At 36.4% G+C, this 13,604-nt stretch overlaps 1 protein-coding gene across 1 annotated transcript; it reads left to right on the plus strand.

Annotated features, from left to right (window-relative positions):
- Positions 1-3,731: 3,731 nt before the first annotated feature.
- On the plus strand, positions 3,732-13,317 carry LOC133225297 (protein FAM240B-like). Its single transcript, XM_061377511.1, has 3 exons — positions 3,732-3,996; positions 9,636-9,784; positions 12,267-13,317. Exons 2-3 carry the CDS (start codon positions 9,639-9,641, stop codon positions 12,397-12,399), a joined length of 279 nt encoding a protein of 92 aa, XP_061233495.1. The 5' UTR covers positions 3,732-3,996; positions 9,636-9,638; the 3' UTR covers positions 12,400-13,317.
- Positions 13,318-13,604: the final 287 nt, after the last annotated feature.

A 13,604-nucleotide genomic window follows, 5' to 3' on the forward strand; every position in this document is an offset into this window, starting at 1 on the left:
TTACAAAATTGTACAGATTAGTGAGACCCCAACTGTAGGCAAGACAGCCTTTTCTTCCACACACTTTTCTGGGTTCAGTTTTGGTTTCCACCACATTTGATGTGCCTTTATTACTATCACCAATGGAGTTGTATCCACAGTAATGGTTAGGGGCAAAAAAAAAAAATAAGTTGGCTTCCCCAACAGAGGTATAAACCAGGAGCCAAGTGGCACAAGCACTGCTTTCACCAAGAAGAAGTCATCCTCCTGTGGGATCTCAGAATGGCAGTTCAAGCAGGCTCCTGCTTCAGGTGCTGGTAACAGCATCCATCAGCAGCCCCAAGAATGGCGAGGAGATAAAACATGTCTACTGCACAGCCAGGAGAAAGGTTGAGACAGGTTACCTATGAAGCTGTTGCTAAATACGTTCGCCAGATGCCTGGTCTGTGATGTAAGCCTGAGGTCTGTCCAGGGGCAGGGTGAGAAACAGGGATCTTGCAGAAAGAGTTCAGACAGGAATAAGATTCCTGGGCTTAAGGGGAAGCAGGGTGCTTGGTCAGTGGTGTGGGTCATGTGTGAGACTGAACAGGTCTGTGAAGGTCTGTGAGGTCCTTCAGGTCCTGATAATAGCCCAGTAAGGAAACATTCCAAAATACACTGTTACATATACCATAATTTAAAGCTGTATTCTGTATACTATAGTACAATATCTAAAACACCAAAGCTTGTGTCAGTGCAAGAGAACACTACATGGGATCTATTAGTATCTCTAAATCATTACGAATGAGCAAAAGCAACTGTCAGAGCTATACTGGGAGACGTACACTGTGGGCTTGTCAACTTCTTAAGTGAAACTGCCAGGTTAGGCTATAAACCTCCAAAAGTATAATGGGATCTGTGTGCTTTTGAAAGTTGAAATAATTTGCAGAAAATATTGATTCATCTAGCAAGTGTATAGAGTAAATCTATGCAACTTCAAAAGTCACATCATATTCATGCAATTGACTTTACTATAAGAAGGCCTAAGAAGACCATATTTTTACCTCTCTGTAGTATCACACTGAGTTTTCATGCTGTCTCAGCCAGTCTAATTACAGAGTTCAATAAGCTCTGATTATTTATCTGTTTGCATTGTAGTGGCCTAGTCCTCTGCCTAGAGTTTCTTATGCTTTTTTGCCACTAGGCACCACTGAAATTACACAGCAGAACTGTGGGTGAGCCCTCAGACACATTTAATTTGGGCAATCTCAGACATAAGAATAGAAGCAGGATTTTGAGATATGTTCTGTGTTAGGATCACAGTGAAATCAATTTTTTTTTTCTTGAAAGAATATTCAAGTAACTTCCTTGCTATGAATAAACATGAGTTAGAATAACTAGTAGTCAAAATGTGAGGCAAACTAGCCAGTTATGTGGGAAAGTGCAAAAACCCCCTATGAGTCATACAAGATATTAAACAAGCATGCTGTTGACTGTGCCACTCAAACATAGAGTATTGCATTATTTATATAAAGTAGAGCAGCTCCAAGAAGAGAAACTGTAAGAGGCTGACACCATCATCAGCAACTTGGGCATTTGCTTGGGATCCAGGATCAGCTATCAGACAGAGCAGTCTGTGCTGGAGCAGTGACTTATAGACCTCATATTACATTTCATGGCTACCTTCCACTAATAGTTGTGCTGTCTTACTGAACGATTAGTGGAAAAAATAATTATGTTGTTCATCTAAACTAACTATGGGCTCAATAGGTATACAGTGACATGTTACAATCTCCTTCTTTCTTTCTCCCCATCTACTAACCACATCCAGAAAACAATAAATAACCTATTTTCTTTTATGGTAAGAGATAGGTGAACTTTACTATCTCTTCTATTCAGCAGAGGAACCAGCTTTTCTCTCTAATGGTCTCACTGAGATTTATCTATTTAAACTTAGAAAAATTGTTCCTAACTAATATTTAGCTTTGAAGTTTGCTGTTTGCATATCAGACCTCCTGCATTTTTCCCAGCTTATACCAGCTGATCTGAGAAAAAATATTACCTCTACATATGAATCTCATCCAAACTTCAGGCACTGACAGTGAACTGGAATACAGCCTACTGTGCTATAGGTGGAGCCATATTCTGTCTTATTTCAAACAAAGATACTGTCTGACTTCATATCATTCAAGGCTTTCAGACAAACTTCAGAGGATTTAACAATTAAAGACCTGAAGGCAAATGAAACAAATACAAAATAGGTCTGCCAATGGTCAAATATGGCACATTACCTCAGTGCTTCTCTTTGACTAAGATAAATGTGGGTCTTTACACATGGATGAGATAAACTGTGAATCTTAGTAAAATGCTTAACAGATTGCCATAGGAAAAATATTAGATAAGTTGTTAAAAAAAAAAAAAAAGAGAGAGAGAAAAAAAACAGATCTCATAGAAGACATTTAAGTGGATGGGTGGCTAAAATAAGGTATGACCTTTTAGAGAAAGCTCCCTACCTGCAAGAAGGTTAGAAAAGGAATTCCTTGGTAGCTGTCATAGAAGCAGCCTTACTACTGTTTTAAGTGGTGACATTCGGCACAAGATGAAGCAGCAAGTTAAAGACATTTTCTGGATGTCACAAAGGTTATCATCAGCACAGGGGACTGAAATTCAAAGATTAAAGAAACAGATGACCTGAAGGACTGAAATAGAATGAATGGCACAAAAGACAAGCCATGAACTTAGGATCTAATTAAAATTTCTGTTATAAGCAGAAGCTTATCAGCTTGAAAAAATAAGGGGAGAGCTAGGTGGGTGCCTTCATTGATTAGTGACTGCTATGAGCATTGTATATCTCTGGAAAAGAGAAATATGATTCTAGATTCAGACAGTTAAACAAAATAAGGAAGAGTATAAGGTATTCAGCTGCAACATACAGTTCTCATTGCCTGCGTTCGGTAAGACTGCAGAGAAAGGCCTTGAGACCTGTCAAGACAATTAGTATGAGAAGAGTCCAAATTCATGAATGATTAATCTTTGTCTTCAGAGGAGGGAAAAAGAGGGGGGGGGCTGATTTCTGCCCTACGTACCATGGAGCCAAGGGAAGGGTAACTTCTGTCTTAAATAAATTCAGAAGAAAACCTTTCATTGAAAATACCTAGAGTAAGAAACATAACTCATTTCAGGATGGAACTTTCCAAATTATCAGGGGGGTTATGCAGTCAGGTTGCCAATAATAGCTGAGCACAGGAAGTCTCTCTGAGTCTTCTCTCCATTTGCCAAACTAAGCACCATCTCACTTCCCTGTGTTTTCTTGTTCACCCAGCGGTATCTGTGGAAGGAGGAAGAATCTATCCACGAAGTGGAAGTGCTAAATTCTGTAACAAATTATATACGCTGTGATTCCAGCTCGCAGCTGGGTGAGTTCAGATTCCTGCGCTATTCAGCATATTAACAGCTTAGCTGGAATCCTGACATGTAGCCTACCAGGTGCTCTTACAGACCAACACTTAAAAAGGAGTGAAAAAGAAATATGTCAGTCACTCAGAAGCACTATCCTGAGACAAGCTGTGTTATTTAACATGTTCTTTTAAAATCTATCAATTTTCTTGGAGGGAACGGTACTGAATTATTGCAAGTCATATGTTATGTTCCAGTGATCTGCACTTGTCAAAGAATAACTGTTTCTCCAGAGCCAAGTTATGACATCAGTGGCACCTGCCAAAAATTATAGCACAGATCAAATGTGGCATTCAAAGTTTGTGCCCTGTAACTGTCTGGTCATTCCATTTGGTGTGTTACAGACTTCACAAAATGAGACTGTGGGTTTGGGTTTTTTTCCCCCTGCCATTAAACTAATTCATTATAGCAGATGTCATTACTTACAAATAAAAATGAGTGACGGGTGAACAGATTTCATCAGTCATTCCTGTCAGTTGGAGTTCTCTTGAAAAGGGGAACCCAGAGGTAAAACTGACACTATTCAGTAATCACTCAAGAAATCCGTACTTTGACGGAAGAGGAAGCTACTATACACTCAAAGTAAGCACTTATATTCTTTTATTTTGGCCAAAATAGATTTTCTCAGCCTATTTGGATTGTTGAATGTATCTAGACATACATGCATATGCATATATTTTTCTTCTTCTTAAATCATGTGAATTTGAATAACACTTTCTTCTTCCTTCCATGACCTTGAATACTGTATATTACGGTATACTTTATTGTAAGATAATCTGATCCTGTCTGATTTATAAAATACCAGATGTATCCTGCATCTGTTTTAATTTGCTCTAATCTTAACTTCAGTTATTAACTTGTTATTTCTTCCTATGTCTAGTTTTAGTATTATTAGAACTTCTGTATTACACATACTTCAACTGAAAGGAAAATCACCATAGAAGAAACACATAAGGAGATATTCATTCTAATGATGTGTTCTATAGCATAATTTAAAATCTTTTAGAACATAAAGCTTTTTTTCATTATTTTTTAAGAACCATAAACAGGCTTTGAAGTCATATTCTGTACTGTAATAATTCTGCAATGCTGGAAAATGTTCTGTGTTTAGGTAAACAAAGCCCAGCGAAGGGCAAAAGGAATAGGAGCCCGATTAGTGGCCTGACAAAGATAAATAGCTCATGGTCATGATACGACCTGTGGGACTGAATCCAGTTGAAGTTAAAGATATCTTTCCATTGTTCACATTGATCTTCAAAAACTCTGAAGTGACTGTGGACAATATTTTGTAAACATGTTCATCTTCAACATTGAAATTGTCCGAATCCTCAAATATATTGAAAGTGTTAAAGTCAGCTTTATCTCCAGCTTTTAGAAATGGAACACTTTTAAGATATACAAAACCAGAAGCTAAAAGAATAATTAAAGAGTTTGTTCTTTCAGCAAATATTTTGGAAATAAAACTTAAAAATGATTGAATATTTTTTATCTTGCTTAAGTTAAAATAAGGTTAAAATACTTTCACATAAAAAAAAAAAACCAAAGAAAACCCCACCAAAACCAAAAATCAAAAAATTTGATTTTTTTTTAATTAAGTGTAATTTAGATTAAACCCTACAGCAACATTTTTCTCAAAATATGGTCAGTCAACAAAATTACTGAATGCATTAAAATACTTCACTCTAAAAGAGCAAAAGACTTTCAGACAATCTCACTGTATGCATAAGTACTGTCTGTATATAAAATACTGAATTTTTACAATGTCTAGCTGAAGACATGTTAAATTAACAGACTAAAAAAGGGTAAAAAATGACTCTTCAAGTTTCAGACAAGATTTCTTCTTTTGTTTGTTTATTTTAGATAAAGATTACTAAAAATAGCACTTTTGTTCAAAATATCAGGAGCCATTTCTAACACCAAAAATCCCTCTGGCAAGAGCCCAAAGTGGAAATATAAAGTGTGCAGAAGAGAAATTACTTGCATTAAATATTTGTTCAAACTCCTTTTTGGAGGTTGTCTGAGATTACCGTAATCCAAAACATGTAGACCAGTAAAGGGCTAAGACCAAAACATTTGGAAACATCGTGATTTAACACCTTTACGAAACATATTCAGTCTGCAGATCAGATTAAAATACAGAAGGTTGTACCACTGGCTGTTTCTATATTCATTTTGTGGCAGTGAATAAACTTTGTGCATATAATAATTTCCAGCTAGAAGCAAAATTTTTTCTCCCTTGCACTGGAGAGATCTGTTGAAGAAAATTACTATTCACACTTTGAACCTCCTTTAAACATACTCTGGGACAGCAACTCAAAGAGTTTAAGCCAATGCATTGTATGTAGATGCTGTTTGTGGTTCATGAATGATTGACTTACAGATTGCTTCATGGCCCTGTGATTTATGGTTTAATTATAAATGCAGTAGATTTTTCTTTTACAGTGTTGTTAATTTTGTTTACTATTACTTCTTCTGGACATTCTCTATGCAATAATAATTTGTTAATATATAAATTAATTATGATCAATTATGAATGCTGTAAAGAACTCTTTTGTACACACATACACATATTTCTGACAGCTCAGTTTCAGAGCTACCAATACATAAACAACTTTAGCCAAGATCAAGTTTCACCTTTATTTAAATGCTGCTTTATTAGCTTGGATCCCAAAAAAAGCAGCTAAGTATACTTCAAATGGGCAGGTAGAACTGCACAACCCATACGAATATAGTCACTCCTCAACCATCTTAGTTTGGGTCCCTTAGCAAGGGACTTTACTTTGCACCAATGTTACACACATCTTAGAAGTCCTACATAAGAAAGTACTGCAGAAATTTCATAACATAAATTTTCAGTCCGTAAACAATACCTACACTGAACCAAGTCTTCTGAGTAATAATTTTGAAGCCAATGAACTTACGGTTTTGCTTATTTTACTTCCATATTAGTAGAAAAACATGTTAAACCAGCATAACATTAGCAGCCAGAAAGACGCCTCCCCAACTTTAATTTCTCTAGAATGATATCCGGCTATCTGAAATTAAAATAAAGATGATAAAGAACCTCTTTTCCTTGCTCACCTTCCACCCAGGCAAAACTGGTGGAATTACTCTGAGAAAGTGTGCTTAAGAAAATCCAACTGACCTCCTAGTTTCTGAACCCTGAGGTTTCTAAGTGAAGAAATCAAGAACAAGTTTGCCAGAATTAAGTCAAATTGTCAGTATAACTCCAATTTATGTTATTGGAACATATAAAAGAAAAAAGAAAATCACTCATCAATGAAAGTTGCTTTCTAGAGCAATAACGACTGTTTGATACAAAGAAAACAAACCCAGAGAATTACTCAGAAGTCCAAACCAAGCTCCTAAGTAGAATATTTTGATTAGAAAAAAAAGAAGGCATTACACAGTACACATGAACTCTAATCTTTATAGACGGATGTTGCAATGCCAGGCTGAAAGAAAGGATACTATCACATATCATAGCATAAGAGATGTTGGTTAACAATGACAGGCAGCACCATCTTCAAAAATCTTACTTCAGGAACCTGTCTTAGCAATACCATGTGAAATATTCACTCTCACTGACATTCTTAAGAACTGTAATGAAGTCAAATGTTCTTGACTGGCAAAAAGTCTCACAGATATACCAGACTAGCATTTGCAGAAGTACCTCCATCTATTGGTCTGACCACAGCTTCTTCCTCTGAACAGAGCAGCCAAGATTTAAGGCCATCAAAACCCACATGCACACCCAAAAAATCTAACCAATCTAGAATACAGATAAAGACTGGAGGGCCTTTTTTGTATCACTTGAAGAACATCATCTGGAAGTTTAATAATCATAAAAACTTAATCTCTAATGAAAGGTTAATATGTTATGGCAGACTCTTACGTGAGGCAAAACATAATAGAGATTAGAGGGCAAACCTACTCAGACAATTTGTCAGCAGCTTGCATCTGGCTTCTGAGGCAACATGATAATTATCTGAATAGTTTCAAGTGGACAGCTGCTACTGAAAGAAGAACCTTCAAATGGTGAAAAGACCCAGGTGACCTGCTGGTCTGGGAATGATGAAATAATATTCCATCACTCACTGTAACAACCTATTACCAAGGCATTTATTCTAACACTGCTCAAAGGCTAGAGAATTAAGATACAGATAGCGCATGTTTCAGTGCATCCGTGACAAGCATGCCTTTCTGAAAGATAAAGCTTTAAATAATTCTGTTATTTTAGGGCCCAGAATGAGACAAAAGAGTCTTAAAAGATTACCTGTATTCCCATTTAGACCATATCATTGATAGACAAAACAGGTTTAGCAAAAGTTTATAGCAGAACTGCTGTATCCACAGTGGTGTAACAACTGCTGTTGTACAGCTACCTCTACAGCTTTCCCGTCCACAGCAAGGGGAACACCAGAAAACTGCTGTTTGCCTCAAAGGAAAATAAATCTGATTTTTTTTTGGTGATACAGAAGCTTTCTCTAACTTTTCTGTGAAAAGGCCCAGTATCCTAACCACTCAAGCATGTCTGATATTCAATTGCATGGGAGGTTTCATTACTTGAACTAATCAGTGCACATATACTACTCCAGTTGGACTGTGCTGGTCTTCAAGCAACTGAACTTCTCTGTGGAAAAATACTGCATCTGGAAGTGATAGAGATTTTTCTTTCTGTTAAACAAATCTTTCAGCCTAGTTAGACTTAGCACCACATTTAGCAAAACTATTTGTTATTATTGATCTTTCTAAAAAAATGTTTATGAAAGTAACGCCAAATATAAAATATTCAATCTGGGAAAATGCACTTATGTACCCCTTTAAAACTTCAGAATTTTAAAATACAGTATTTGATGGGAAGACCTTGCAAAAGTCTGCCTTTGTGTCACTTTCTGACTCTTCTTTTTCTCTGATCTTCTGCTTAAAGCATAGCACAAATCAAAGGTTTCCTCAGATTAGCCTGCATTATCATAGTCTTCACAGTAGTCATCAAGGGTAGTTTATAAAATATGACATTGTCTATGAAGCAGACTCACTAGTACATACCAGGGTCTATGAGGCATTAATTCATCAGCATTATAGGACAGACATTTGGCTAAAATGACAAAAGTGCCAGCAGAATATAGATGAACACAAGGAAGCAAAGGATTTTCATATGAACCCTCAAATTATGCGCTGATCTACTCATAGAAAACTCAGAAGCATGGGTCTGTTGGTTTTTTTAATTTCTTGTGTCATCCTGTTTGCTGGAGGGGCTTAGTGGAGAAGATTGGGGCAGGAAATCCTGCTTCGTGTTAGGGTAGAAGCATAACAGGTCGTTGATACTTTCATAGCAAAGAAATATCTGGCCAGCAATAGATACAGTACATGATGCAATTTTTCTGACTATTTCATTTAGAAATAAACAACAGAACTTAAATTTTCAAAGTATCATTAAGATTTGGTCACCTATGTATATTTGGTTATACCACCAAGCACTACAGACAAGCTGAGAATCTAAAAACCCTCTGTTTGAACACTATGCATTTAGCAAGGATAAATTCACCTAATTTCTATCCTTTTTCTCATTCATTGGAATTCATCTCTATATTTTAATGAGCCCTACTTTTAACAGTATTTAAGACTGAGTTTTTATTTGAAATTAAAAAACAAGGTCATAGCAAGCTCCCTAGGGCTTTGCACTTTGTGTGTTTCAACCTCAACTTAGATTCATAATTCTTCCACACATTTTGTGCTACGTATCATTTGAAGCAGTAGAAAGAATAATTTAAAAGCAACATATTTCCCTTGGATAACAACCATCTATAATCTCTTAAAATTACAGGAAGTAGAAAAAGGGAAAACCTTTTACAACATCTCGTCTGATGAGATGATAGTGACAATGGCACTATATTTGAAAGAATTTTTCCCAGCTTCTTCCAAAACCACATAAAAACTCACACATTCTGAGGCTTCCACAATATTTCAGTGAAATGTGCCATGCGTAGTCATAACTCAGTAACAAAAATGTCGGTTCACCATTTAGCAATCACCCAAGGCATGTTTCAATGCATTGTATTTTGCTTCAAGGCATAGTAAACACCAGTAACCTATTCTTCTCAGGTGACACACTTTATTTTAATAGCATTTCATGGGAAAGAAATTGCAAGGGGCGAAGCAGTGCAGTATCTGCCTTAGGTTAAGCTCCTGACTGTTATGACCTCCAAATTGCTTTTCAGAAAATGAGCAAGCATACCAGCTTTAGAAGACACAAGATGTGTGGTCATGATGCAGGAGGGCTGAAGAACTTCTGGGAGAAAGTCATCCAAGAGCAAACTAAGCAAAGAGAATGTGAAGAGTCTAGGTTAAGCAAAAGCGCCCTGAGCAAGTAAGTGGTACTTTTTCTTTTGCACAATATAGCAAGGCATGTCATCACATGCATTAAAATAAGGTAACTCCTTATTGTACCGCTTTATTCATAGCACAGATTGTGTTCAGGATCTTTGGCACTTTTTCTCTCAAAGCTGCTTGTCTCATATTTCCGTGGCTCTTCTACATGGAAACTCAGACACCCTTCACCCCTGAACCTCATGAGCATTCTTCAAAGGCCTTGGAGCATAGCCACACAAAAATAAAATACATTGGCAGTATGGCTTGTGACAGACAGAAAATACCAAGATTTTTATCTGGAACTGGTACAGCTAGTACTAGTATAAAGTAGTATTACATTAAAGGGACAGGCAAACCATCCATTTAATGTGTAGAATCAACAAACATATAGCATCTTTATAATGTTTAACAACCTTTCTCATCATATAATACCAAGGAAAAAACAGTATAATGAGATTTTCCTGTCCCATGGAACACATTTAATTAGCATTTCTGCTACACAACAGATAGATAAAAAATAAGGCTACTCAATTTTATTTTTTTTTTCCCAAAACAGTTGTGATTATGGTTCAAATATTCAGCACAAGTATGGTAGACTGCTTCAAATAGTTTCTCAGTCTGTTGTACCTCAGGAGTTTGAACCAGGGTCTCACACACACTAAGTAAATCCCCTGGCTAACAATGGACAGAGAAAGAGCATAAGAAGTATCTGTGATTCTTGTGTTTTTCTGATGGGTTTTCCTGCTGAAATTAACAAAGTTTTCCTGAATAAACTTTCTTCAAAACTGGGACATTCAGATAAATTAATTTGACTTCAACACACCGGAATGTGCTGGTAAAGGGCCGTTTCCTTAAAAAAATTTCCACATACTCTGACACAAGTTCCCAAAGAGAAAGCTACTATTGTCATTTAAAGAATAAGGAAATCAAGCTCTGTGTAGGCTTTGTGTACCAATAGTCAGATGTAGACAGTGTTGCTCCCATGTAAATGCATCCTACTCCAGTTAGTGAACAATATTCCCAACCCAAACCACCAAGTTGCTGGAGAGGAAACATATATAGTAAAACCCAGGAAAGTGTTCAGCTGCACTAGAAACCTTTGTCACTCTAGCTTCACAAAAAAATACCACAAAAAAAGACAGGCAAATCAATTGCAATTGGGGGTATAGGTACTATTTTTAACATCACAAAGTTAAAAACGCTAAAAACTTTCATAAGATTTTCTTTGAAAAGCAAAAAATTTACAGCATAAGAACTCTGAATATGTCTTAGCTTACATAGCCAATATATCTTAGTAGAGAGGTTACAACTGAAATAGACCCAAAAATGTTCCTTCAAGGTCACTTGACCAAAGCCCAGATTGTTCACAAAGTTCTATAATTTGAATAAATAAATAAAAACAAAAAATAAATCTAAAGGTCACTACAAAATCTGCAGATTCACGACTTCATGTAAGTCTGGGAGAATTAGGTGGCTCTAAGTGTAGGATAGTGTTCATTCCGTGCCACCTAGGACACTAGTTGACAAGGAACACCAGTGTTTTCCATGGCAAATTTTTCCTAATTAATTGCAAAAATTGTTTGAGTCTTAAGTGTATGCATAAGGGAATAGTGAAGCAAAGACAGGGTAGACCAAATGAGAAAAGTTTAAAACACTATCTGAAATCAAATTCAGAAGCCAAAGTAACAGAAGCATTAACGTGAAACAGCTACTTGTGAATTAGTCTCAGGTGAAATCATTGGCTGATTTTTTTTAACACACCAAATGTAACATAAAAACCCATGATGCATTGGGCATTACCATATGATATCTAATCCTATAGCATTGCTGGATCAGGTGTTTCATAATACAATTTCCTTTGAAAATTACACATCCAACAATATCTTGCAGTGGTCCCTTGTGGTTTTCTCTTCTGTCTGTACTATACTTGCGCTTTGAAGTCATGTGGCTCCTCTTGCATGTGATATCAATTCCTTTCATTAAACACATATAGGGTCTGTAGAGATTTTAGGTACGAAATGGTTACCTTATTTTTCTTCAGAGTAAACCCAAATGGGCATATTGACAGACCTTCTTGCTCTTCTACACAGCATTTTACAGTAAACTTGGGGGGTCTAGGGGTGTAATTGTATTTTTTAATTTACACATTGAATGACCTTATTGGATAGATAGTACTTCTGTGTAGCTTTGTGAATACCCCAGAGGAAAAAAAAAACCAGAGCTCTTCACACTGACAGTAATTCAACAGTTGTTTGACTCATTTGGAATCCAGCAATGTCAACCATTGATAGCATCAGGACTATCCCTTTCTCCTCTGCATTCCTGATCTAGCAAGCTAGAGAGATGTGTAGTTGGTAAACAAATACAGGACAAGTGCTATAGTGATGAAAGAGAGGAAAGCTTCGACCCTGCTGAAAAGCCCTAGATATATTTGAAGGATTTGGCTCAGTACTTGCTAAGTGCTTGTCCTCTCTCCACAGACTCCGCCATGAATGGACTCTGCGGCTGGAAGGACGAGCAAGGCAGGTCCAGGCACAGATAAAAACGCAGAAAGAACAGATGATGATGCTGTCTATTGAGACTCTTCCCTTACCAGATAAAACTGTTGCTTAAAGTTACTGTGAAAACTCAGAAAGCATTGGGCCTGACTCTGACCTTCTGCATGCACCTATAAACTAGCAGCTACACTACTGAACAAGGAAAAGGTCAGAATCAGGCTCTTTTCCAGACTCCTACTGGGGCTCCTAATAAGGTTCTACTGAAATTCAGTGCAAAAATAAGGTCACAGTACAATAATCTCAAAAAAAAAAAAAAAAAGAAAAAAGAAAATAATAGATGAGAAGCAGACACCTTTAATTTCCCATGATATATTATTACTGTGATGCAGCAGGACTTTCTTATGTAACTGCATCTGTGCAGAGTGACAACAACATATTTCTAGGAGAAAGGATCACTTGTTTAATGGGAATAATACGTTCAGGCAGCTGCATGCAAAACTGCACATTTCCATTTGCAGAGCTCACAGAGTCTGGCTTAATGCAGATATAAGCTCTTTGCCTGTCTTGATGAGCTACAGTGAAGGGAGTTAAGGATTACTCTGATCAGCTGGACAGAAAAAGAAATACATTTTAAAATGTAATCAGGAAAAAAAAGAAAAAAAGCTTATCAACATGCAAGAAGATTTACAGAAATTAATCGTTAAATGAACAGAGGAAAGTATTTTTACTTTCATGGGGTAGGTAAGAAAAAGACTACTGAGGTTATTATGAACCTGTCTGAGAAATGTCAGAGCAAGTGAGTATGAAAGAGAGCTTGAAATAGAAGCAGTGAATCGGTTCATCATAATAGCTTTGCAGGGCATCACTTGCCATAACTGGTGTGCACTAATCCAAACACTTGCTTTGTTTCACCTTCTTCTAGATCAGGTGAAATAGAGGAAGGAATAATTAAACACAGGGTAATAATAATGTGTTCTATTTACTTATATATCTATTTATCTAAATACCATATTTTTTGGAAAAAAACCAAAAAGCTACACAACGTTTACTTATTATCTCTTCAATTAATTCCTTCGATACACAAGAGAAGAGTCATAAATCTAAACAATTTTTCTCTAAAACAACATTTTAAAGAATTCAAAATTCTCTATTCCAACATTAAGCCAGATAGAATTTTACCTTGCCTCCCTGTTTGCATTGAAGAAGTAGATAGGAATATATTTGATATATTTCAAAACACAACAAAATTTAAACCATTTTGACCTTGCAGAAATGTTTTTTTTTAAAACAGCTCTTCATGAAAACACACAGTTTTACAGA

This window comes from Neopsephotus bourkii, unplaced genomic scaffold (genome assembly GCF_033783945.1).
Source record: "Neopsephotus bourkii isolate Nb327-2 ecotype Australia unplaced genomic scaffold, CSIRO-AGI_Nbou_v1 NB_1759, whole genome shotgun sequence".
NCBI classification, from domain to species: domain Eukaryota; kingdom Metazoa; phylum Chordata; class Aves; order Psittaciformes; family Psittacidae; genus Neopsephotus; species Neopsephotus bourkii.